General features: G+C 57.9%; 1 protein-coding gene across 3 annotated transcripts in view; it reads right to left on the bottom strand.

Moving 5' to 3' along the window:
* Positions 1–22,905, bottom strand: part of ITPR3 (inositol 1,4,5-trisphosphate receptor type 3) — a 66,822-nt gene that overhangs the window by 17,183 nt on the left and 26,734 nt on the right. For 2 of the 3 annotated variants that reach the window (XM_045074718.1, XM_045074716.1), the window contains exons 3-30: positions 22,427–22,548; positions 20,388–20,474; positions 19,609–19,767; positions 19,332–19,430; positions 18,925–19,008; positions 16,679–16,825; positions 16,369–16,464; positions 15,737–15,787; positions 15,424–15,566; positions 14,329–14,428; positions 14,067–14,227; positions 13,334–13,475; positions 10,902–11,063; positions 10,182–10,354; positions 9,752–9,871; positions 9,210–9,392; positions 8,145–8,396; positions 7,909–8,053; positions 7,253–7,394; positions 6,407–6,606; positions 5,148–5,277; positions 4,576–4,633; positions 3,355–3,520; positions 2,301–2,465; positions 2,138–2,212; positions 1,566–1,691; positions 353–475; positions 46–246 (exon numbers count right to left, since the gene is read on the bottom strand). In XM_045074718.1, coding sequence (XP_044930653.1) covers positions 46–246; positions 353–475; positions 1,566–1,691; positions 2,138–2,212; positions 2,301–2,465; positions 3,355–3,520; positions 4,576–4,633; positions 5,148–5,277; positions 6,407–6,606; positions 7,253–7,394; positions 7,909–8,053; positions 8,145–8,396; positions 9,210–9,392; positions 9,752–9,871; positions 10,182–10,354; positions 10,902–11,063; positions 13,334–13,475; positions 14,067–14,227; positions 14,329–14,428; positions 15,424–15,566; positions 15,737–15,787; positions 16,369–16,464; positions 16,679–16,825; positions 18,925–19,008; positions 19,332–19,430; positions 19,609–19,767; positions 20,388–20,474; positions 22,427–22,548 — 3,812 coding nt within the window. The remainder of the gene's footprint in view (positions 1–45; positions 247–352; positions 476–1,565; positions 1,692–2,137; positions 2,213–2,300; positions 2,466–3,354; positions 3,521–4,575; positions 4,634–5,147; positions 5,278–6,406; positions 6,607–7,252; positions 7,395–7,908; positions 8,054–8,144; positions 8,397–9,209; positions 9,393–9,751; positions 9,872–10,181; positions 10,355–10,901; positions 11,064–13,333; positions 13,476–14,066; positions 14,228–14,328; positions 14,429–15,423; positions 15,567–15,736; positions 15,788–16,368; positions 16,465–16,678; positions 16,826–18,924; positions 19,009–19,331; positions 19,431–19,608; positions 19,768–20,387; positions 20,475–22,426; positions 22,549–22,905) is intronic. The other variant, XM_045074717.1, reaches the window with a different exon arrangement.

Below are 22,905 nucleotides of genomic sequence, written 5' to 3'. Positions count from 1 at the left end.
CTGCCTGAGCCCCCGGCGCCCCCCTGGCCCCGGCCCCGTCCTCACCTCGGTCATGATCATGTCCTGGCACTTCTTGACGTACTTGCCCTCGGCCTTGATGACGGTGTGCAGGAAGTCCAGGTACTGCACGTGGCGCCCGTGGGTGGCCAGCAGGTGCACGAAGTGCTGCAGCACCGGCTCGCTGATCTCCGAGCACAGCTGGTAGTTGTTCAGGAAGATATGCTGCATGGTCTCGGCCTCCAGAAGCTGCAGGAGGGCGGGCAGCCGTCACGTGGAGGGATCCCGGCCCGCCCCGCCCCCCTGCTGCCAGCCCCATACCGCCACCCCCACCCCCCGGGCCTCACGCCCTTACCCCAGGCGTGAGGAAGAGGTGCAGGTGCTTATGCAGCAGGGCCTGGTTGCCCGGGTTCCCCGCGCAGAACTTCTGCAGGAACTGGTGGGTGTAGCGCAGGATCTCCATCATCTTGGCATCACCCTGGGCATCCGGATGGGAGGAGGAAGGTGACGCCGGGCCTCGTGCCTGAGCTCCAGCGGGCATGGCCGGAAGGAGGGGGCAGGGCTTGGGACTGGGACCAAGGGGAGGCCATGTTCAAGGTGAAAGAGGGCCTCCAGGTCAAGATAAGAAAATGTGTCTTGGGCGCCGGGGTGGCTCAGTCAAGTTAAGCGTCTGAGTTCGACTCAGGTCATGATCCTGGGGTCCTGAGATGGAGTCCCTCATCAGGCTCCCTGCTCAGTGGGGGGTGGAAGGGATGCTTCTCTCCCCCTGTCCCTTCCCCTGCTGTGCTCTCTCTTTCTCTCTCTCAAAATAAATAAATAGGAAATATGTAAAGGGCTGAGGGGCAGAGGCTGACGAGAGGCCAGCTTGGGGAAGCTAGGCTGAGGGGTGAGGTGTCAGGGTCAGGTGAATGCTGGGTGTCATGCTCAAAAGCCAGTGTGAGGCTTGAGACATATCAAGATCATGGTCAGGTGAGGCAAGGTGTAGAAGATCAAAGGTTGAAATGATGCTAAATTTGGAGTCCAGGACCAGATGTGCCCTGGGAACAGGTCAAGGTAAGAGGTCAGAGTGAGGCTAGAGTGTGAAATCAAAGTCAGGGGTCAGTATGAGGTCCGAGTTGACATCAAGAGTCAAAAAGAGGCAGGGGTCAGTTAAGCTTTAACATGGATCAGGATAAGGAGGAGACAGGGCACCTGGGTGGTTCAGTCGGTTAAGCGTCTGCCTTTGCCTCAGGTCCTGATCCCAGGGTCCTGGGATGGAGCCTCACATAGACCTCCCTGCTCAGCAGGGAGTCGGCTTCTCCCTCTACCCCTCCCCCCTGCTTGTGATCTCTCTCTCAAGCTCTGTCTCTGTCAAATAAATAAAATCTTTAGAAAAAAAAAAAAGACAGAAAGATGAGGAGGCAACAGTCAGAGTTTACAATGAAGCTAAGATAATTAGGACGAGGCCAGAGAGGGCAACAGAAGCTGGGGTCAGGGTGAGGCTGGGTTAGGTCAGCGCTGGGTATTAGTGCGTGGTTTGGCTTGGGCCAGGGTTAGGGGCAAGTCAGAGGTCAGAAGTCAGAGGTCACCTTGTCATAGGGGATCTGCAGCAGATCCAGCATGACCTTGTGGGCATCCATGTTCTTGAGCAGCCTCTGCTGCTTCTTCCTCATCTGCTCGCCAACACCGCACATCTTATTCAGCCGTTCCAGGATCTGGGGAGCATGGGGGGTGAGCCCAGAGCCCCTGCCCCTTCCCTCCTCCTCCAGCCACCCCGCCGCCTCCCTCAGGCTGGTGGGAGTCCCTGGCCAAGCCCAGCTCACATCGGGGACAGGAAGGGGGAGGAGGTCACGCTCACTGAGTCATATCACCACAACAAGGCAGGCAAGCACTAAAAACCCAATTCCACCCATAAAAGTAAATAGAACAATATGACTGTGAAATGGAATTTCATTAAATTCCTTCAGCTTTAAAATAATTCCATCTGGACCTGGGCAGGATTGTCTTTAATGTGCAGGCAAAGCCAGAAAATGTGTATTTAGAACGCAAGTGGCCAGCAGAATGGGGAGGCAGGAGAGGCCAGGCCCCAGAGCCTCCAGCTGGGGTGGGGTGGGGGAGAGGCAGGGCGTGGGGAGTTGCCTTAGGGCCCCAGGCCACTCACGCCCTTGACGATCTGGTAGTTCTCACTGCTCTTCTCCCCAGGTTGGTGCAGAAAGCCCTCCTCGTCTGTGGGCCGCTGGGGACACAGGGAACGGGGCGGGGGTCAGCTGGGCCCAGCCCTTGCTGGCAGCCCTGGCATCCCAGCTCCCTGCCACCCTACTCACCTCCTTCTTGTCTTTAGAAGCACCTGTGTCCACCTCCTCACCCTTGCTGCTACCCTTCTTGTCCACCCATAGTTCCGACTTCTCCACCATGGTCCGCAGCCGGTCCAGCTCCGACTTGATCACCTTGTAGTTCTCTACATCCTGAGCCGAGATCAGCAGCTGCACCTGAAGGTTGACCGTGGGCATGCCAGGTGAGATGAGCACTCCCGTTCCACTGCCGCACGGAGACCCCCGATGCCTGCCCTATTCCAGGCCTCTGCTCCTCCTCAATGTTGGCTATGGTCCGTCACCTCTAGTAAGACTTCCCTGATGGCCAAAGGTCTCTCTGCACTGCCTGTCATGAGCTGCCCCATCAGCGGGCTTCAGTTGCTCATTGACTGGTGCTGCTAAGGCTGTCAGGGCAGGACAAAGAATCCTGGCAGCACTGATTCCCCGTGGCAGGACAGCCTCGGCTCCCACCACACTCACTTTGGTCAGGGTAAAGCAGGAAAGCTTCCCAGGCCTTAAGGCTCCCCCCAACCCAATAAGACAAGGCCAAGGCTCTGCGCCTGGCATGTGCTCATTAGACGGCAGGCGTGTTTCACAGGGCGCTGTCGACACCATGCGACATCATGGTCACAGAACCAGTCACCTCAGTGCAGGCTGTGTGCCAGGCGTGATCTGAAGCCCTTAGCAAAGGTGCACATGGTATCATTTATGAAACACTCGAGTCTGTCCGCCTCATGAAAAGTGACAAGCCTCGAGTCAGGCAGAGAGGTCCTAAAGGTGGCCAACACTTGGCCTTCACCTTTCAGGAGCTCAGCAAGGCCAGGCCAAAAACCCCCAAACCAGCCTCTTGAGCTCCCCTGAGCAGCAAGCTCCACCCCACCCCCCATGGTTAACCCCAGTTAACCCCCCAGTGCCCAGCACAGGCCAAAGCCCGGCCAGGATACCAACCCACTCAGGGCCTGGGCCAGATGGTCCTCAGAGTCCCCCACCCACACACCCTGGAAGCCCCCTGGGGCCTCTGCCCCGCTCCCCAAGGCCTGTCCGGGGGCTCAGGCAGGAGCAGCACCTGCTTGAAGGTGTGCACGGCCTCCTGGCGCTGGCTGAAGTGCTTGAAGAGCAGCTGCAAGGCCCCTGAGACCAGCGGCGCGTAGTCGTGCATGGTGAGGTGAATGAGCACACGCAGGAACGTGCGGCCGCCCTCGTCGTCCACCTCCAGCATGCTGCTGGTCTTCCTGCGGCGCCAGGGACAGCCATGCTGGGCGCTGGGCACCGAGCTCCCCACCGCCCACCCTGCCACCCACCAGCAGACGCCGCACCCCGTGGAATTTGCACTCGGGATAGTGACCCCAGCCACGTCCCGAAATTCCAAGGAAGCCCCGTGTTCCCTGAGATCCCGCAGGACTCCCCTTGATCACGCAGCTGAAGCGGGGACTCTGCAGGGGACCCGACCCACAGGACTCCCTCCACCAAAGGGTTCGTGGAGATGGGCTGAGGGTCAGGAATGGAGGTGGGGAAAATTCCCATCAGTTTACTAAGTAAAATGCAGCCTTTCCTTCAGTGAGGAGAAGCTGGGGTACCAGCGATTCTGTCACCAGTGACAGTCACAGATGTTCGCGCATCGCCTTACAGTGGTTACAGAAATTGTGAATCCCGTTCACATGCACTGTTCCTTCGAAATCACGGTACTAATTACCCCCCCCAGCTCAGCTGGTTACTTAATGTGTTAATAAAGATCCACAGATCTAACTGTCACTTCAAATTTGTTTTCTTCAATATTTTGATAACTGCTTCTCAAAGCTCTTGGTTTCCTTTGTAACTGATGTGCTTTATTTTATGAATTTAAAAATGTCCTTCTGAGTCGTGGTCCCTGGGCTTCACTAAATGCCAAGGGCACAGCACAGAGACTGTGCTGCCCCCAGCTCCCAGGCGACCTCTCCCCATCCCAGCACTGTGTACAGCGGGCTGTCCCCCATGCCTCCCGCTGCTCCCCTCCAGCTACCTGAGCCAAGTCCCAATGTAGATAGAGCCACGACTGCTCTGGGTAAGGGCAGGGGAATGACCAAGGTGACACGAGGGCCCAAGTGGCCCCTATGTCCCTGGGGCTAGATAGGCATGAGAGGGCAAAAGCACAGAGCCAAGGAGACTCCCGCCCCAGAGCCCAGTAAAGGTCCTGCAGACCCAGGAGGAGGGGCCGCTTAGAGAACCCCAAGGAGGGGAGTTTGCACACCTGTGTCAGCATCACCCACCCAACCCCACACACCAGCCCCCAACTGAACCCTGGCCTCACCCCACTCCGAACATGGCCTCCGCCTGCTCCCCGATGCGGTCCAGGTTCATGTTGGCGGCTGTGGGGAGCAAGGGTGAGTGGATGGGGGCAGGTGGCAGGTCCGTGCCCAGGAAATATGGGGAACACAGGGGTGAGGGAGCAGGGAGGCACCCGAACCACCCTGTTCCCTGCACTGGTTGGGTGGCAGCCGCACCTTCATGCTCCTTCCCAGGGTGAGGGTGGAAGCCAGCCGCGGCGGGGACCAGAGCAGCCCCACTACCCTGCAGGGCCCAGCAGAGTTCTGAGCTGGACACCAGGGGACCTGGGTCCTGCTCTGGTTCAGCACCTGACAGCGTGACCTCAGGCAAGTCCCCACCTCTCTCTGGGCCTCAATTTCTCCATTTAGGAGATGGAGAGAATGATGTTTGCCTCTGCCTCTCACCATGGCAATTAAATGGGCTGGGTGGGAAACAGAGGCAGGGCTGGGGAGCTGGACCCGAGGTGCCCCCAGCCCCCACCCCACTAATGTGTACCCCTGGGTGAGTCACACAGCTTTAGCCTGAAGGTGGGGGAAGGCAGGGGTCAAGGCTCACTTGTGGAGTCGAAGGCCGGAGCTGTGCCGTCAGCCCCACTGTCCTGCATGGGAAACACTTCCACAAACTCCTTCTTGAAGACAGAGAGCAGGTAGGAGATGCGGTAGTCCAGGCGGACGTTGAGGATGAACTGGAGAAGCAGGGAGGGATGGGGTGAGGACTGGGATGCAGTCAGAAGGCCAGTCGCACCCCAGGAAGGGGGAAGGGGTACCCCGAATGAACTCTAGCACTCAGGGATCTCGGCATAGATATTCCAGCTACCGTAGAACATCACAACCTAAAAAATCAAGGCTCCTCTCCCCGGGGAGGCCTGGAGTGCCCTCTGCTCCTCTCCTGCCCCAGTGATGAGGGATGACACCTATTCTCCAAATGAGGCATAGATCACTCGTCCCTCCTTCCCAGGGAGGATGCTGACAGGAAAGCAGAGGCCAGCTCTCATCCTCCTCCCCTGCTCTGCCCGGGGCTGAAGGGCAGGGGGGTGTGGAACTGAAGATTAGCAGGGAGCAGGAGAGGCCAGTTTGGAGTGGGTGGAGTGGTGAGGACAGAGGGTTTACAGACACCCCTCACTGGCCTCTATCCTTTGGCCACACCCCAGGACGTAGATCCGGAAGCCCTTAGTTCCTAGAATGAACCAGAACCCTCCAACTCCTTAACCAGGCCCTGCCCAGACTGGGTCCCCATGGTGGTCACTGCATTAGCCCTCCCATCTTCTGGTGGAAGCAAGGCAAAAGCAGGCATTCTGACCACCCTCAGGGTCCTACCAGCCCCTTCTCCCAGTTTTGCTAGGGGGTCTCAGACAAGACCCAGAACAGGAAAGACCGTGTCTGCCTCACCAGGGAATGAACCCTCAAAGCTCTACTTCTGCTCTAAAATCTCTGCAGGAAGGCAGTTAATCCCCTCCCCCTTCCCTTCCTCATCTGTACAGTGGAGGGATGGAGCTAGGCTTTACTGTCCCCCAGAATCACCTGGGAGGCCAATCACAGCACAGTGGGACTGCCTCGGATGCCTCTGATCAGTATGTGGGTCTGGGACGGGGCCCAAGAACACGCATTATTGAGTTCCCCGGTGAGGCCCATGCTGCTGCTGGTCCAAGGGCCACGCTTTGGAAACCACTGAGCTACATAACCAATCACTGCAGAGCTCCCACTACTGGATACTGTGATCTGAGCAGGGGCTCACCAGCCCCAACCTCCCTGTCCTAGGCCCCCACTCTCCTGCTCTATTCCCAACACTCTCTACCACTGTCCTGGCCCAGCCACCTGCAAGATTTCCAGGATCTTCAGCTTGGTCTCCATCACCACAATGTCCTCATTGTCCTCGAACTTGCTTCTGTCCAGTGGCTCAGTGGCACCAGCGCCAGCAGATAGGCTGGGGGCCCCAAAGACAGACTGCTTGCGGTTCAGCACCATGGTGGACATCATGTGGCCCACGCCCTGGATGGACCGGCGCACGTTCTTGCCTGCAGAGCGAGAAGCACCAGGGGGTTGCAGGGTGCCCTTCAGGAGCTCTGGCTCTGGCTCTGGCTCTGGCTCTGGCTCTGTCAGAGGCAGGGCTAACCCAGAAAGGCTTTCTGTGGGAGGTGAGCTTTAAGCCAAACCTGGGTAAAGAGGGACTGGCCAGGGCAAAGGTTAACTGTGTGGGGAGAGCAGTGAGAATTATCTCATGGGGCATCATGAGAGCTGCTACAGAGCCTGGGGGACACAGGGGATACCGTGCAGGGAGCAGGATGCACCAGGTGTCAGACAACGCACTTTTTGATTAGAGGTTTTTGTGCCACCCCTGGGCGTGTCCCTGAGAACTGGGCTGTGTCTGTGGTCACATGTCTCCCGCCCACTCCCCTGTCTGACTGGGAGCTCCTTGGGCAGGGCCTGTGTCTCCCCTCCTCCCGCATTATCTCCCATCTGGACCAAGTTGTGTTGGAAGACAACTGCCCAGGGCCCCAGAGTCTCCACGGCGCTGGGACAGGGGCCCCTCTGGTCCAGCAGAAGCCAGGAGGCAGGCTGCACAGGGGGCTGATCAGAGTGGACTGTGGTGCTAGGAGGAGGAGGAGGAAGGCCCGGGCTGGGTGAGGGTGGGGATGTGTGGCCCTGGCCACTAGGTCTCACCGCCTGAGTCATCGTAGGCCTGCAGCATGGCCGGGGGGCCCTGCACGCAGTCGATGATGCCCAGCAGCGTGCGAGTGAGCCGCAGCAGCTCACTGAAGCTGTAGAAGCCGAAGTAGATGAGGTTGTGCGCCAGGCTGACCACCTGCGGGGGGAGGAGGCAGGGCCCGAGGTGAGTGGGGGCGGGGCCTCGCAAGGGGCGGGGCCAGGATGGGAAAGCAGGGCTGAGCCCCTGTCAGGAGGGTGTGACAGGAGGGTGTGACGAAGGTCCTTGGAAAAGGCGGGACCTCTGGGGGCGTGGGTCTGAGAGGACCGCAGCTGCCCCCAGTGGGCTACTGAGGAAGCGAGGCCTGCAAGGAAAGCTACTGGGAGGTTGGAGGGAAAGAGCAGAAATGCAGGAAGTGGGGTGATCCTCGAAGGGGCCTGCAGGGGTGAATGGAGGGCCCCCCCACAAGTCCTCTCTCAGGTGGCCGGGGAGAATCTTCCCCCTTGGGGAGCCCCGGCTGTCTATGTGGGCTCCCTGAACTGGCTGGGGCACGGTGGCAAGTTAGGTCATGGAGCCCTCAAAGCACCGCTGGGGGCAGCTGAGGTGGACATTGTGGTGATGGAGACCTAGAGCCCCCGCAACGCCAACCCCTTGCCGCCCCCCGCCCTGCAACCTCGAAGGTGAGCTTGTTCTTCTCCTCGTTGGCAAAGGGCACGGCCTCGCTGACCACATTGTTGAGGTAGTCCTCCACGAAGTCCATGGTGCTGGCAAACTTGTTCTTCTTGTCATCGCGAGAGGCGTTGAGGTTGGAGTCGTAGCTGGGGGTCAGGGGAGGCAGTGAGGGATAAGGGTCGCTGAGATCCCCCCAGCCCAGCCTTGCCTGGCCCACCCCTCTGCTCCCCATCTCACTCCTTGATGGTGATGGCTGTGGGGATCTCAGTCCAGAGGCGGGCGAACTTGACTGGCGTGACCAGCTCCTGGGGGTCCCTGTCCACGTGCACGTGCAGCATCAGGTGGCAGAAGGAGGCGCGCAGATCAAAGGGCAGCATCTCATCTGCCATGCATAGGAAGATGAGCTCAACGCCCAGCTGCTGGGAGATCTCATCGATGGCCAGGTACTGGCGGTCCAGGCACATGCGGGCAAAGAGCTTCAGCTGGTACCTGCAGGGCAGGGTGGAGGGTGAGCCTTCGGCAGGCAGGTGCTGGTGAGGGCCACCAGCACTTGGGCTCAGGCCGGGCGGAGGCCTTGGGAGAATGGCAGAGGGACTTAGGTCAAACCAGGCACCCACCAGCGTCACAGAAAAGACACAATTCTGAGCGAGCGTTTACAGCCCTCCCCTTCCTTGCAAAGAAAACCACTTCTGGCTCAGCCAGGACAGGTGTTCACGGGAGGAGAGCTGGCTGAGCGAGAGGCTGGGAGAGGCAGGCGAGGGACGCGCAGCAGGGGCACAGGTCTCCGCAGAGCAGCGGGTACAGAGCCCCGACAGGAGATCAGCTGAAAGGAGGCCTGCAAACGGCCCTGCTCTGCATGGGGTGCTGGCCTGCCCTCAGCTTTCTGCTCAGAGCCCAGATGGCCTGGGTTTGAACCATGGCCCCTTATGAAAGAAGTGTGACCTTGGGCAAGTCCTTTCACCTCCTGTGCCTATCTCCCCAATTCTGAGGGTGACAGTAGTCATGGGGCTGCGGTGAGGCTTTCGTGAGTGGCCAGGGGAAACACTTTGAATTATGGCAGGCACTGGCTAAGTGGTTATCTAGTAATCTTATTTTTTAAATAAATATGCGTGTACACAGGTTCAGGTTCATTCAAGCCCCGTCCCTGGACTGAGCTCTTTGGGCGACACTCAGCCTCCCCAGGGAAGGCCACACAGCTGCTGGAGCTCATCCCTCAGCCGGGATTGGCTGCCGGCCTTCCAAGAAGGCCCAAGGGCAGCAGAAGCGCTGAGGACGAGGAAGGAGCTGGGCCCCCAGAGGCACCTGTAGTAGCTAAGCACGTTCTCGTCGTGAGCATTGCCTGCCCGTGCCTCCTGCGCCAGCTGCCTCACGCTCTTCTCGTGGTGCTCGTTATTCTTGTCCGTCCACGTGAGCCACACCTCCTCCTCTGAATACTCGATGCTCAGGTACTCGTGGGACTGAGCCATCTCCTTCACTGGCCGAAGCCTGCGAACCAGGGCCGTGCGTCACAGAGAGTGGGGGCGGTGGGGGGCCGGGGGGGAAAGGGCGGCTAGGATGCCAGGCCAGAGCGCCCCCGCATGGGTGCCCAGCCGCACAGACCCCCTCCTGGAGTTTGGCCGAGTGCCAGTTCAAATAAACACACTCCTCAGACCACGAGCTTCTCAAGGACAGAGGATCTGGCTCAGTCCCCAAGGCGTCCTTGCTCGCACAGTGCGGGCACAGAGCATAGACAGCCAGAGGGATGGTTCCAGTCTGTACGCACCCGGGGCCCGAGCTGTAAAGGGCCTGAGGAGCAGGGCAGGGAAGAGGCGGGGCTGTGGGCAGGGGACAGCGCAATGGCTCACTCGGTCTGGATGAGAATGTCGCTGTTCTTGGGGTCCAGCACACACTTGCAGATGAGCTCTTGGGTGACAGGGATGGCGATGTGGTTGGACACACACAGGTCAGAGAGGTAGTCCAGGAACCTGGGGTGGGGACCGTGGGGGTGAGGAGGGGGCTCAGACACCAGTCCCTGGTGGGGATGCACCCCACTCTCCTCCAAAATATTGCACAACTGGTTCAATACAGGCATCAATCCTCTGGTTTCGAGATTGGGCCACAATCAGGAGGGTCCCCAGGGAAGGGCTGCAGAGGCCAAGGCCTCAGACATGAGGCACTTTACCAGTGGAGGCAAGGGTCTTTCACTGTTTGAATGATCACAATCAGCGCCCGCCACCCCTATACCCTGGGAAAACGGGGGCAGGTGCAGCACGGGAGGTGGGCTGGTGGGCTCACCGGGGCTCCCGGTTCTTGCGCACGAGGCTGACGAAGGTCTCCACCTCGGTCTTGGTGATGTGCTTCTCCAGCAGTTTACGATTGTTGTGCAGGAGGGCGGTGATGGTGTCCTCCGCCAGGATGTCGTAGCCGATCTGAGATTGCATCATCCCGAACTGCTTGGCGATGTGCTCCTGGAGAACAGATGAGCCGAGTGGCAGGGGGCCCGGCTCTGCTCCCACAAGCCGCCCCCCCCCCCAGGGCCTGGGTACTCCCACTAGCAAGGCGGAGGTCCGGGGGAGGAAACCCGCTCTGAGCAGCAGACTGGGTTTGCCTAACAGACTTCTTCAGCTCACGCAGCCTATCTCCCGACCAGAGCAAAGCCTCCGTGAGGGGGGAATTGCCTTGTAGGACTGGCTGCCTTATCTGTGGGGCCCGGGGCAAAATGAAACAGCAGAACCCTTCTTCGAACATTGGGACTTTCAAGATGGCCACAGCAGAGCATCGAACCCAGCTCGAGGCCCTTCTGGGTACGGAGACTGACTGCTTAAAGCGGGCCCTACTGTCTGGGTCCCTAAGGTATCCCCAGAGCCTAAAACAGGGCCTGGTACATAGCAGGTGTGCACTCCGCAGCAACTACCTGCAGAGTGGTGGTGGGTGGGGGGGAGCAAGCTGGCAAGCGGGTGAGCATGAGCGGGGCCACCCCAGCCGGGAAGGCTCAGGCCAGGTGTGGCAGCACACCTGGTTCTTGCGGTAATCCTCCTGGGAATGCCGCAGCACCCGGTAGCAGAGACGGAACATGTGCTGGTACGGGGCGTTCTTCTGGTCCGACAGCTCTTCCAGTCGCACCAGGGGGCCCTCACCCCCCTTCTCACGGAAAGGGGCCTTCAGAATGCCAAAGATCTGGGGGAGTAGAGAATATGAGAAGCGATCCCCCTACACCTATCTGCATCCCTCATTATCCCAGGAACCCTTGGCCCCAAAGTCACCCTGCCCCAAAGCCACACTGACAGGAACCCCTAGCTGATTCTAAGCTGGACAGAGAACCGAGCCCACCCACCATCAGCCCCACTTCCAGCCCCCACTCCCTTCTTCTGGCTGGGATGCCACTGCTGGCCTCAGCCCACCCATCCCCACGTGACGAATGCCAACTCTGATCCTGGGCCTGGCTCAGAGTCTGGGGGAAGAGCTCAGGGCTGCCATAGCTCATGGGTCTGCGGTTAAGAGAAAAGGCAGGCCAGTGTGGCCAGAGCCAACTTCATTAAAAAAAAAAACAAAAACAAAAAACAATAATGTAGGGCACCAAGGTGGCTCAGTCATTAATCGTCTGCCTTGGGCTCAAGTCATGATCCTAGAGTCCCAGGATCAATTCCCAAGGCAGGCTCCTTGCTCAGCAGGGAGTCTGCTTTCCCTTCTGACACCCGCCCCCCTCAAATAAGTAAAATCTTTTTAAAAATGTTAATGTAGGATGCCTGGGTGGCTGAGTTGTCAAGCGTCTGCCTTTGGCTCAGGTCATGATCCCAGGATCCTGGGATCAAGCCCCACATCCAGCTCCTTGCGCTTCTCCCTCTCCTACTCCCCTTGCTTATGTTCCTTCTCTGGCTGTCTCTCTGTCAAATAAATAAAATCTTTAAAAAAAAAAAAAAAACACTAATTCTTTTTTAAAAAATGTTAATGTAATCAATAAATTTTAAAAGCAAAGATTGGGTGAGTGTGAAAAACTTTTCTAGAAACCAAAGAAATACAACCAAATGGAATAAGAAAACCTTCGTGGGATCCTGGATCAAAAAACAAGCTTTAAAAAACACTTTGGGTAAAGTAAAAGAATCTGATATGGACTGGTATCATTACTAATTTTCTTATTGTGCTGACAGTATTGTGCTTACGGAGGACAATACCCTTATTCCAGGAGATGAACACTGAAAAACGTAAGGGTGAGGCTCACCCCGTTTGGAAATCCACAGATGCAAGGACAGATGTACAGACGCACAGTTACGTCAAAGCCAAACTGGCAAAATGTTAACAAGTGGATTCGGGCCGTGTTTGTACAGTGTTCACTGTACTATTCTTGCACTACTTTCTCACTATTTGAAAAGTTTCACAATCAGGGGCACATGGGTGGGTGCCTCAGTAGGTTAAGTGTCTGTCTGCCTTTGGCTTGGGTCATGATCCCAGCGTTCTGGGATCAAGCCCCACATCAGGTTCCCTGCTCCATGGGAAGCCTGCTTCTCCCTCTCCCACTCACCCTGCTTGTGTTCCCTCTCCCTCTGTCAAATAAATAAATAAAAATCTAAAAGAAAACTTTAACTTAATTTAAAAGAGAGATAAAAGTTTTACAATCAAAACTTAGAAAAAAATATTTTTTTAAGTTATCCCCACACCCAGTGTGGGACTCGAACCCACGACCCCGAAATCAAGAGTCACATGCCACGGATTGGCTCAGCCAGCCAGGTGCCTCAGAAATAGTATTTTTTAAAGGATATTATTTATTTATTTGAGAGAGAGAGAGGGAGAGACAGCGGGAGCTGCAGGGAGTGGCAGAGGGAGAGGAAAAAGCAGACTCCCTACGCATCGGGGAGCCCGATGTGGGGCTCGATCCCAGAACCCCGGGATCATGACCTGAGTCAAAGGCAGATACTTAAAAACTGAGCCACCCAGGCGCCCCCCTTTTATTAAAGCACAAGTTCTGGGGGCTCCTGGCTGGATCAATCTGCAGAGCATTCGACTGTTGATCTCCAGGTTGTGAGTTCAGGCCCCACACTGGACATAGACCTTACTTTAAAAAAAAAAAAAAAAGAAAGAAAGAAAAAAAAAGCACAAGTTCCAGAACAGACATCCTGAGTTCAGATCCTGACCCCGCTGCTTTCTAGCTGCAGACTCTCTGTCAAGTCGTTCCAACCTCCACGTGTCAGTCTCCTCACAGGTAACATGGGATAATAATAGTTATCTCCCCAAGGTGGACAGGATCAACCAAGCCAATAGGTGTAGGGCACTTAGGGCAGTGTCGGGGGCATGTGGCCAGGGCTCAACAAATACTCATTTTCCAAAAAGGGGTGAAGAGAAGCTACAGAGAGACTGAAGCTCCACTGCGGATGGGAAAAGGTTCCTCTTCTGGACACCCGGCCCCTCCCCCAAGGCCCAGACCCGCCCCTCCTGTTTGAGGATGCACACACCTGTTTGAGGATGTTCTGTTCTCTCATCAGCTTCTGCCGTTCCCGGTTGGGCTTGGTGACCATGATGTCCAGCACATTCTGCCCATTGTTTGGGACGTCGCTGACGAAGAACACCAGGTCCTCCAGCAGCTGGATGACAAACCTTCATGAAGGGACACCAGGGATGACAAGTGTGAGGCACCGACCTAGGGAAACATCCCCAGGACCCAGGGCCACACGCCCCTCAAAGGCAACTAGCCCTGCCCCAAACATGCTCTCATCAAGCCACTCGCCTGCCCTGCTATTATCCAGAGCACAAAGCCCATCATCGGCTTTCAACTTTGCTCCCCAGCTTCACCCCAAAAGGCTCTCAAAACACACCCCTCACCCCACCCACCCTGGATTCCAAAGTGCCCCGGGACAAAGAATCTCTCTGTACTCAGATCTGGAAAGGAACAACAGGGCACAAGGTGTCTGGGGTGAAGGGCTCTGCATTTCTGTCCAGATCCTGCCACTTACTAGCTTTGTGACCATAGACAAGTCTCTTAACCTCTCTGAGTCTGAACCCTTCATCAGGATTAGTTCTGGGAGCACATGAGCTGTGAGGCAAGAGCCAGGGGCCACCAAAACTTGTAGGAACCGGTCCCCACCTCTGTCTCCCCAACCACAGCCAGCCAAGACTGCCCGGCTTCTGCTTTGTGACTTCTTGGTTCATGAAATGCAGACCCTTCAAGGACCCAGCCGTGCGGCCCACCTGCGGTCATTTTGGCTGATGAAGCCCTCATTGAGTTTCTCCACAGCACTGGCCAGCATGGAGCTGGCATCATTGGCAAAGTCCAGGTCTCGGATCTCAGACACGGGCACGGACACGATGGCAAAGGCCTCCTTGTCCTCCTTGGTGGGGCAGGTGCCCAGCTAAAGGGAGAGATGTCAGCTGGGCACCGAGGGACAAGCCAAGGACCCTGCCTTGGTCTCCCAGCCCCAGCCCCAGCCCCGCAACCCCGGGCGGCTCGCACCATGAGCCGAATGGGCCGCTCCTCCTCAATGTCAATGGGCACGTTAGTGCTCTGGATCCACGTGTTGGTGCAGAGGTGCCGCAGCCGGACATAGGAGTTCCTGGAGGTGGGGCCGGGGGCAGGCCTCAGAGTGAATCCCAGCAGCCCGCCTCGCCCCACAAGGGTGCCACATCTCCACATGACTCCATGGGGCCATGGGACAAGGGAGACCGGTCCCCTCCCAGGAGAAGCCCAAGCCAGAGAAGAGTGGCCAGCAAATGGCCCCAGGCCCTGTGCTGCTCCTCCGCATATGCCTCGCCTGCAGCCCCAAACCCAGAGCGTTCCAAAAGCTGGAGCTTGTTTGTAAACTTGAAACCAAGATTCATTTGGACAAATGAGACTACTTAGATATTTATCCCACTTCACGGCAAGATGCGTGCGTCTCAGAGCAGAAACATTCTTGTCTGATTACAAAATGTAATTACCTTTCTGAAATGAAAAACAATCTGAATCTCAAAACGCACCTGGCCCCAAGAGCTTCAGGTGAGGGCTGGTGGGCCTACAGTGAGGGATGCCATTACATCTCCCGTCAGCCCTGTTTTGGGTACACTTGATACGCCCACTGTCAGATCAGGCAGTCAGGGCAAAGGGCCTGAGGTCAGACACCTAGTAAATGCCAAAGCCTGACTGACACCTGGGGAGTTTCTTGACATTATGTCCTAGCATCTAGGGTTGGGGGGCCTTAAAGATTGGGGATCCCGGTCCCCCCCCTCCCTCCCACCCCGTGGACAAACTTGTGCAGCCTGTGCTTGAATGTGCAGAGCGCGAGGGGGGCAGGTGGCTGATGAAGAACACCGGAGAGAAGGCATTTTGATGAAGCAGCCAGCACAAGGCAGCACCGCGTGTGACCAGAACCCAGGGCCGGGCACACGACATGCGTTAAGTAAAGGATAGTTGCCTACCGCTCTGAGAGCTTGGTCCCCAGAGGGGCAGGACAGGCAGGTCCTGAGGCCAGAGCTCAGGAGGACAGAGGAGCATGGGATGCAGGGAGCCCAGGGACAGGACGGCACAGCCTGGGCACCCCTGTCAGCCCCCAGGCTCACGGCACCTACTCACCGGGGCACAAAGGAGTCAGTTTTCTGCAGCGTAGTGGGGTCCAGCTCAAAGAGGGAGGCGATGTCATTGCCATGGGGCACAGCCACCAGGCGGTACTTGATCTTCTCTCCAGCGTTCCGGCGACCTACACGACTCTGGGCACCCTGGGATGAGGACCCCAGCTCAGACAGAAGCCCCTCCCTGCTCTCAGGTCCCCCCCAAACCATCTGGGATCCCACCCAAGAGGCCTTCTCCCTCCAGCTCACCTCCCAGGATTTCCTGGCTAACCCCCACGGTCCCTCCCCACGGCGGGCCCTGGAGCCCTGCTCCTCACCATTCCTGCTGCCTTGGGATCACAGGCCTCACCCTTGTAGCTGGGGTTCTCCTGGACAGACAAAAAGGATGGGCACAGCTACTGGATATGGAGCTATGCTCACATGACCCCCACCCCAAAACAAGGTCCACATAGGGCCCTATGTTGGGGCAGACGGTCCCTCACCCTCCTGGAGATGCCCACCCCAGTGCTAAAGCCCAAATCACTCCTGAGGAAGCCACTAATGAGAGCTCCCAGGCCCTGCCCTTCTCGCCCTTTTCATGGACCCACAGATGAGAACACACACATACAAACACACACATGCAAACGCCCCAGTATGCACAAGCCTGCATATTATGGACAGACATACATGTGGACTGTAAGTCATATGAGGGGTGGGAACCTGGCTTGCTGGTGACTCCCCAATGCCCAAAGGAGCTCCTGACACAGAACAGAGGCACAGTAATATTCAACGGACTTATTTGCATCAAGCACTTATTTGATAGTATTTGTTAAATCCAAGGGTGCGGCTAAGCCAGGGTCCAAAGACACGTGTGTCCATGTGTGCAGACGTGAGCCCGACTTCCAGGCTCACATGCGCCCATGTGCCCACACAGCCTGAGCTCCCAGGCGCCCTCTCCCACCCCGCTCACCTCGGCAGCCAAGTAGTTGCCCGTGGCCAGGTGCTTGAAGCGGTACAGGCCGTTCCAGTGGCCAGCTCCTCCACGGCAGGGGTCGTGGTGGACCACCTTGGGGGGGCACAGGGGTGAGGCAAGGAAGAGAGACTGGTGGCCAGGGAGGGGTACTCAGACCCCAGGGAGGCCTGGAGAGCTCTGGGTAAGTGGCACCCGGACCCCCACACCGGGCTCTACATGTCCTACCCTCCAGGGTGTTGGGGGGAAAAGGGGCGGGCCCCACGGCTAGCGAGGAGGGCTGGGTCCTGGGTAAGAGGCAAGCTCTGACCTCCACTTCCCAGAGGGCATTGGAGCTGGTGGCCGAGGTGGCAGACTGACGCAGTGTGGTACGCAGAAACACCTGCAGCTTGCCCTTGTACTCGTCGCACGTCAGGAACTTCTCCTGCTCCGCGTGGAACAGTCGCACCACATCTCCCTGCAGCCATGGGCCATGGGCTCAGGTTGAACCAGGACTTCCCTGGGGGCCAGCCCCCCCTTCCCCACCCCACCTCAGATGTGGGCGTAGCTGGCACGGCCCTTGTGCTCCTTGCAGAGCCAGCAAGCAAAGGGCCGAACACGGGCCGAGCCCCCCTGGAGGGTGGCTAGGGCCAGGGGCCGGACCCTCAGCCAGGCACTCTGCCCAGACCCCAGATTGAGACCCTCCAGGGCAGGGCATGCTCCTATCCAGAAGCTTTCCCAGCTTCCTATGTCAAGCCCACCATTGACTGTCTCCTTCCCTGATTTGTATCTCTGGGGACCCCACCTGACCTCTAAGGGCCAATCTCGAGTCACCCTCTCTATTAAGGCTGGAGGGATATCACCTCCTGGGGTTCCCCCAGACCCACAGCTGCACCCCCCTAGGTGAATATGGGTAATTCTTGCCCATTTCTTCTGCTCCCGTGGGCCTGAAACAGCTGGAGTGCAGAGACTGTGGCCTATTCATCTCCAGAGCTCTGGACACAGAGATCAAGTCTGGACCCTGGTTCTACTTTCCAAGCTGTGTGACCTTGGATAAATCCCTTAAGATCTCTGAGCCTCGGTTTCCTCTCGTGCAAAATGGGGATATTAGGACCTCCTTGCAGAAATTGTGAGGGCCATGATTTGTATGATGAAGTAACCCTGCCCATTTCCCACATGCCGGCTGCCGTGTGAGCCCTTTACAGGGACTTCCTCACCCCATCCTCACCCAAACTGCCTGGGTACCTATATCATTATCCCCATTTTACAGGTGGAAAGACTCAGGCAGAGAAGGTAAGTAAGTGTCCTGCCAAGGGTCACACAGCTCGTGGTGAACCTGTGGTGCAGCTTCGGAACCCTCACCTTTCCACCACACTTCCTCTGGCAACGGGCCTGCAACCGGCAGGCTCTCAGGGCATGGCTGCCACCCCTGTTCCTGTCCCTAATGACATTCTCTGGCTTCCCTACCCAGCACCTAGCTCTGCGCGTGAACGCGCCAGGGAGCGAGCGGGTGAAGATACACAGATTAAACCCGTTACTTTGGCAGAACGTCAGGACTTCTGTATGCACACGGTATAGGGCAAGAGCCAAAAACGGGATGGGCTCTGTGAACTAGGCTGCCTGACCTCCAACATCCAAGCCGTGACCGGTTCACCGAAACCCTGGGGTTCAGCCCAGTGATGCTTCACTGTCTAAAGGCCACACACAGATTTGGGGGCAGGAATGTGTTATCAGAGAAGGCTTCTGGGAAGAGGTGGCGCACAGGCTGAGGCTTGGTTGATATGTGGATGATGTACAGGCTTAAGGGAGGGAGAGAAAGGCCTTTGGGGGTGCCTGGGTGGCTCAGGTGGTTAGGCGACTGCCTTGGGCTCAGGTCATGATCCTAGAGTCCTGGGATTGAGTCCCACATGGGGCTCTCTGCTCAGCAGGGAGTCTGCTTCTCCTTCTGACCCTCCCCCTCTCTTGCTCCTCTCTCTCGCAAATAAAAAATCTTTAAATAAAAATCTTTTTAAAAAATAAAAAAGAAAGTTATTTGGACAGAGCATGGGTAGAGGGGGGAGGGGGGGTGCTGAGCCCCTCGGCGCCTGCCAACCCCTATGCCCCAGCACCCATGCTAGCGGGTCTGGAACCAGGGCACAGGTCCTGACTCAGCAACCTCAGGCCCTTGCCTAAGAGGGCACAGGGCAAAGGGCAGGGTGCCTAGCCTGGCTCCACAGAGCCAGCGTTGGGGAGGGGATAGGGTGCTCAAAGGATCTGGGCCCCATGGTGAGGGGATGGGGACCCCTAGTCCTCTGGCACACCCTTAGCAAGAGAAAAAAACGGAGGCTAGCAGGGACCCAGAAAGGATGCAGAGGGAGGCTCTGAGTCCAGAGACAGAGAAGGGGTGGTCCAGCTTGGGGGAGCGGGGTTTGGGGTGCTGCGGGGTGGAGGAAGGCTGAAGAGGGTGCAGAGCCTGAGAAGGGGGCACACAGAGGAGGAGACTCAGACGAGGAGCAGAGCTGGGCAGGGGGAGGTAGGGGAAGGGGGCCCCGGCAGGTGGCAACGGGGGTGAGGGAGGTGGGGGGCGGCAGTTCTTACCCCTTTCAACACCTCCTCCAGGTGGTCTCGGAACTGCATGAACAGGTTGATCTTCCAGCTGGTGTTGCAGTTCACGGAGTTGACCTGAGGAAGGGCAGAGAGAACGCTGACTGACACCAGGTGGATCCCCAGAAGGTAGAGGCTGGGGTGCAGAAAGGCCCGAGGTGAGGGGGTTGGGGGCGGACCAGCCCAGCTCCCGTCAGAGCACAAGGAGCAAGTGCTATCTCTCAGCCAGGGTCCACCCCCCACCCTGAGGTCCCAGCCCAGCTGCCCTGGGGCTGCTGGCCTGGAGGGTGGAGAATGGGGCAGAGGAGCGGCAGGAGGCCAAGGCAGGACTGGAGGCCGAGAGCAGGGTGAGGAGGGGATGTCTATGCCCTCAGGGCCCCCCCCGCCCCCCGAGCGCTCACCTCCTTGCAGCCCACGTTGTCACTGAGCTCGTAACTGCTGGCATGCAGGGGCTGCCCGGCATTGACAGGGTTCAGGATCACCTTGTCCCCCACCACTACCTATGGGCACAGGAGCAACAGGGGGCAGGTGGGAAGGGCATCTCTCTGATCTCAGTCTGTCCCTCTGAGAAATGGGCACAACCTCCCCCAGTCCCCCCATCGGAGGCCCCATAGAAGCCCCTCTGGAGCTGTGGCCTGCATCTCCCACTGGGCCCCTCCAGCCCTGGCCGGTCCTTACATTGTCCCCATTGCTCCGCAGCTTCCAGAAGGGCTGGATGAAGAGCCAGGAGCCCTCATTGCCTGTCGCATCCAGCGTCACGCGCATGGCGTTCTTCTCCAGCAGCGCCGGCAGCCGCTTATTCACGGTCAGGTACTTGTTGCTCTTCATATGCAGGAGCTGGAGGGCAGGCGGGGTGCAAGTGAGGGTGCTGGGCCCCAGGAGGCCAGCCCCGCAGGGAGGGGGGCTCTTAGGACCCAGTGGACATTGGTCACAGCTGGACACACATACAGTGTCAGATACACAGACGTAAACACCCAAACTGAGAGACATGCAGCCACGCACACGAACACACGCCCCCCGTCCAGCACCTGGGTGATCACAAAAGAAGCCAGCATTTCTAAACACTCTCTGTGTGTTTGCTCATGTAATCTTACAACGACCAAAAGGGAAGCGCTATCACCGGCCTGATTTTACAGATGGGGAAACAGAGGCACTGGAAAGTTAAGGAACTTGCCCCCGAGTTCCCAGAGCCAAGACTGGAACTCAGATTCCAGCATTTGCACTGGTGACCGGTGAGCACAGAAGCCACGCATGGGCACAGTTCCTCAGGCCAGGCGGTAGGAGGCACGATATGCAGTCTCCGAGACAGTGCCGGGGCCACCCGCTGGGGACACAGCACTCCCCGCCGCCGCCCCAGGGCATGTCAGCCACCAGCCACCCCAGGGCATGTCAGCCACCAGCCACCCCAGGGCATGTCATCACCAGCCCAGTGTCTCCAGGGGGCAATGCGGTCTCACCTGGATCACGCTGCCGTACTTCACCACGTCCCCATGCACTTTCTTGTTCTCTGTGTCGTTCTGCTTCTGCTCCATCTGGGCCGCATGCTGCTTGGACACATGCAAAGGTGGACAGCAGGCTCAGAAGCCTGCTCCTGCGGGGCCACATCCCCGACCTGCACACACATGTGTGCACGGATGCACATAAACACAAACACACACATGCACAGCTCCTGGCACTGTACCTAGAGTGACCCCCCAGAGACAATCTGGCCCATTCCCTCCCTCTATTGAGAAGGGACTGATCCTCAGAGTGTGGAGGGGCAGCCTGAAGTCAGACAGCAGGAAGCCCAGGGGAACTGAATCCTGATCCCCTGCCCCCTCCCCCCACCTCCTCTGGAGGGTACCGGCCAACAGGCCCGGGAGCTCCCTATGCTCTCGGACAACCTAAGCTGTACCTCACTGCCCCCATCTTAGCAGAGTCCTGATGCCCCCAACATGGGACACCTGCCCCAGCCCTAACCCTGACAGATGCGCCTAGTGCTCCTTCCTCCTCCTTCTTCTCCTCCTCCTCCACCCCTCTCCTCCGTGACCCTCCCTCCCAAAACTGTATGTGCTCCTAGCCACTGCCTCCTGGAAGCCCCCACTATTGGGCCACATCCAGCTCTGACAGATCCAACCCCAGTGGCCCTCAGGATTTGGTTGGCTTCCCACTAGGACCCTTTTTAGGCACTTCTCTCACTTTAACCAGGAAGCTGCCTAAGGATAGACTGACTCTATCTCCTCCATCAGATTGGGGGTTTCTGGAGACAGGGCTCTGTCTCCTCCATCAGCTTTCCCTGAAAGCACTGGCCCCTCTGTGCCTTGCTTCTCCTCAGCCCCACTCTCTAGGCCTCATGACTGAGGCGGGGGCAAGGGTGGCTGTGAGGGAAACTGGCCGTGTACCATGTGACTTCCCACAAACCTACAGTGTGTGACGACATGACTGTGTGTGTGCATGCGTGCGTGTGTGCATGCGTGTGTGTGTGTGTGTCTGCGTGCATGCACATGCACATGGAAATGCCCTATACCCAGGCCAGATCCCCAGTTCAGCCGCAGGAAGGATGCCGGTGACAGCACCCAACCCAGGAAGAAAGATGAGATATTTATGACAGAGCTCTGGCAGCCCACCCCTGAACCCCCTCTTTCCAGCCCAGTTCATAGCTGTGGGGTGAGGCCCATCCTTCCCCATTTCATTTCCACCTCCTCAGGGAAGGGGCCCACAGAGAAGCAAGTCTCCATGACAGTGAGGGGCACACCAGGCCTGAGGGAGGACCTCAGAAACAGGCTTCGAAGCTGCTGACCACAGCCAAAGCCTCCTATTCGCTTTTTCATGGGGACTGGGCTAGGGGCCCTGAGAGTCTGTCCAGAGAGCACTACCTAGGATGTCCACTGAGCCACTGCCCCCAAGAGACCCATGAGCAACCACCAAACCCTTCCATGGTGCACTGTCCATGTGTCCAACGAGCCCAAGGTGGGTCAGAGACCTGGGAGCCATTTGGGGCCTACCACAAAGTCTCTGGTTGAGCATAGACAGCCCAGCCCCCTCTAAGGGCCCCAGGATCCAAATCGATAAAATGAGGGAGGTGGTTAAGACTGGTTGTCAAGTCAGGTTCCCTGGAGCCACTATCACCAGGAACTAATGGTAACTTCCCGTACAGCTGTACAGGTTGTTCACTGCACCACGCTGTCCAGCTGAAGGGCTGGGTGGGAGCTGAAATCTAGTCCACCTTTCACTCACTGACCCATATGTCCTGGGCAGAGGGCCACGCCAGCCTGAAGGAAGGAGCACCTCCTTCTAACTGGCACAAAGGGTCATACAGACGAGTGGATCACTGGGAAGGCACGCTACTTCCCCTCTTTCACCGCATTCGCACCCACGCATACCACTCTCTTGCATGCTGGGCTTCTGGACTCAGCCACCGGGCCCCTTTGTCTCTGATGAACAACATCCAACCCCTGACATCCACGTGTGCCCAGCTCCCTGAGGCGCACAGGCGCTCTGCTGCGCGCAAACCCACCTGCAACTTCTGGAGCAACACCACGTCGGCGATCTTCTCCTTGTCCTGCTTGGTCTGCTTGGCCTTCCAGTACTGCTTCTGGGCTGAGTAGCGGTTCATGGGACACACCTTGAAGAGGCAGTCTGTGGGAGGGCAGGCAAGGGCAGGGGGAGATCAGTTCATGCAGGGCTCGGCCTGCTACCTGGCCCCCAAATCCCACCTCCGCTCTACCCATCCCTCCCCACCCTCCTGCCCCACTAGGGCAGAGAGGTAGTGGTTGGAAGAACCCCAAAGAACGTGGAGAAGGCGCGAGGGCAGGATCTCACTTGGGAGGCAGACACATGCCCTCCTCCCTGTGGCGGATTTATCAGAGGCCCTTGAGTCCCGACCCCATGCCCATTCTGTGCCCACTTTTGTGGACATTGGTGGCTGACAGCTAATACCTACATCCTTCTCTGACTCACTGCCATCTTGCCCACAGATGCCTGGGAAGTTATATC

The sequence above is a fragment of the Mustela putorius genome, unplaced genomic scaffold (genome assembly GCF_011764305.1).
Source record: "Mustela putorius furo isolate JIRA1106 unplaced genomic scaffold, ASM1176430v1.1 tig00000135_pilon_pilon_pilon, whole genome shotgun sequence".
NCBI lineage: Eukaryota > Metazoa > Chordata > Mammalia > Carnivora > Mustelidae > Mustela > Mustela putorius.
This window is presented reverse-complemented; position numbering and strand designations above follow the sequence as displayed.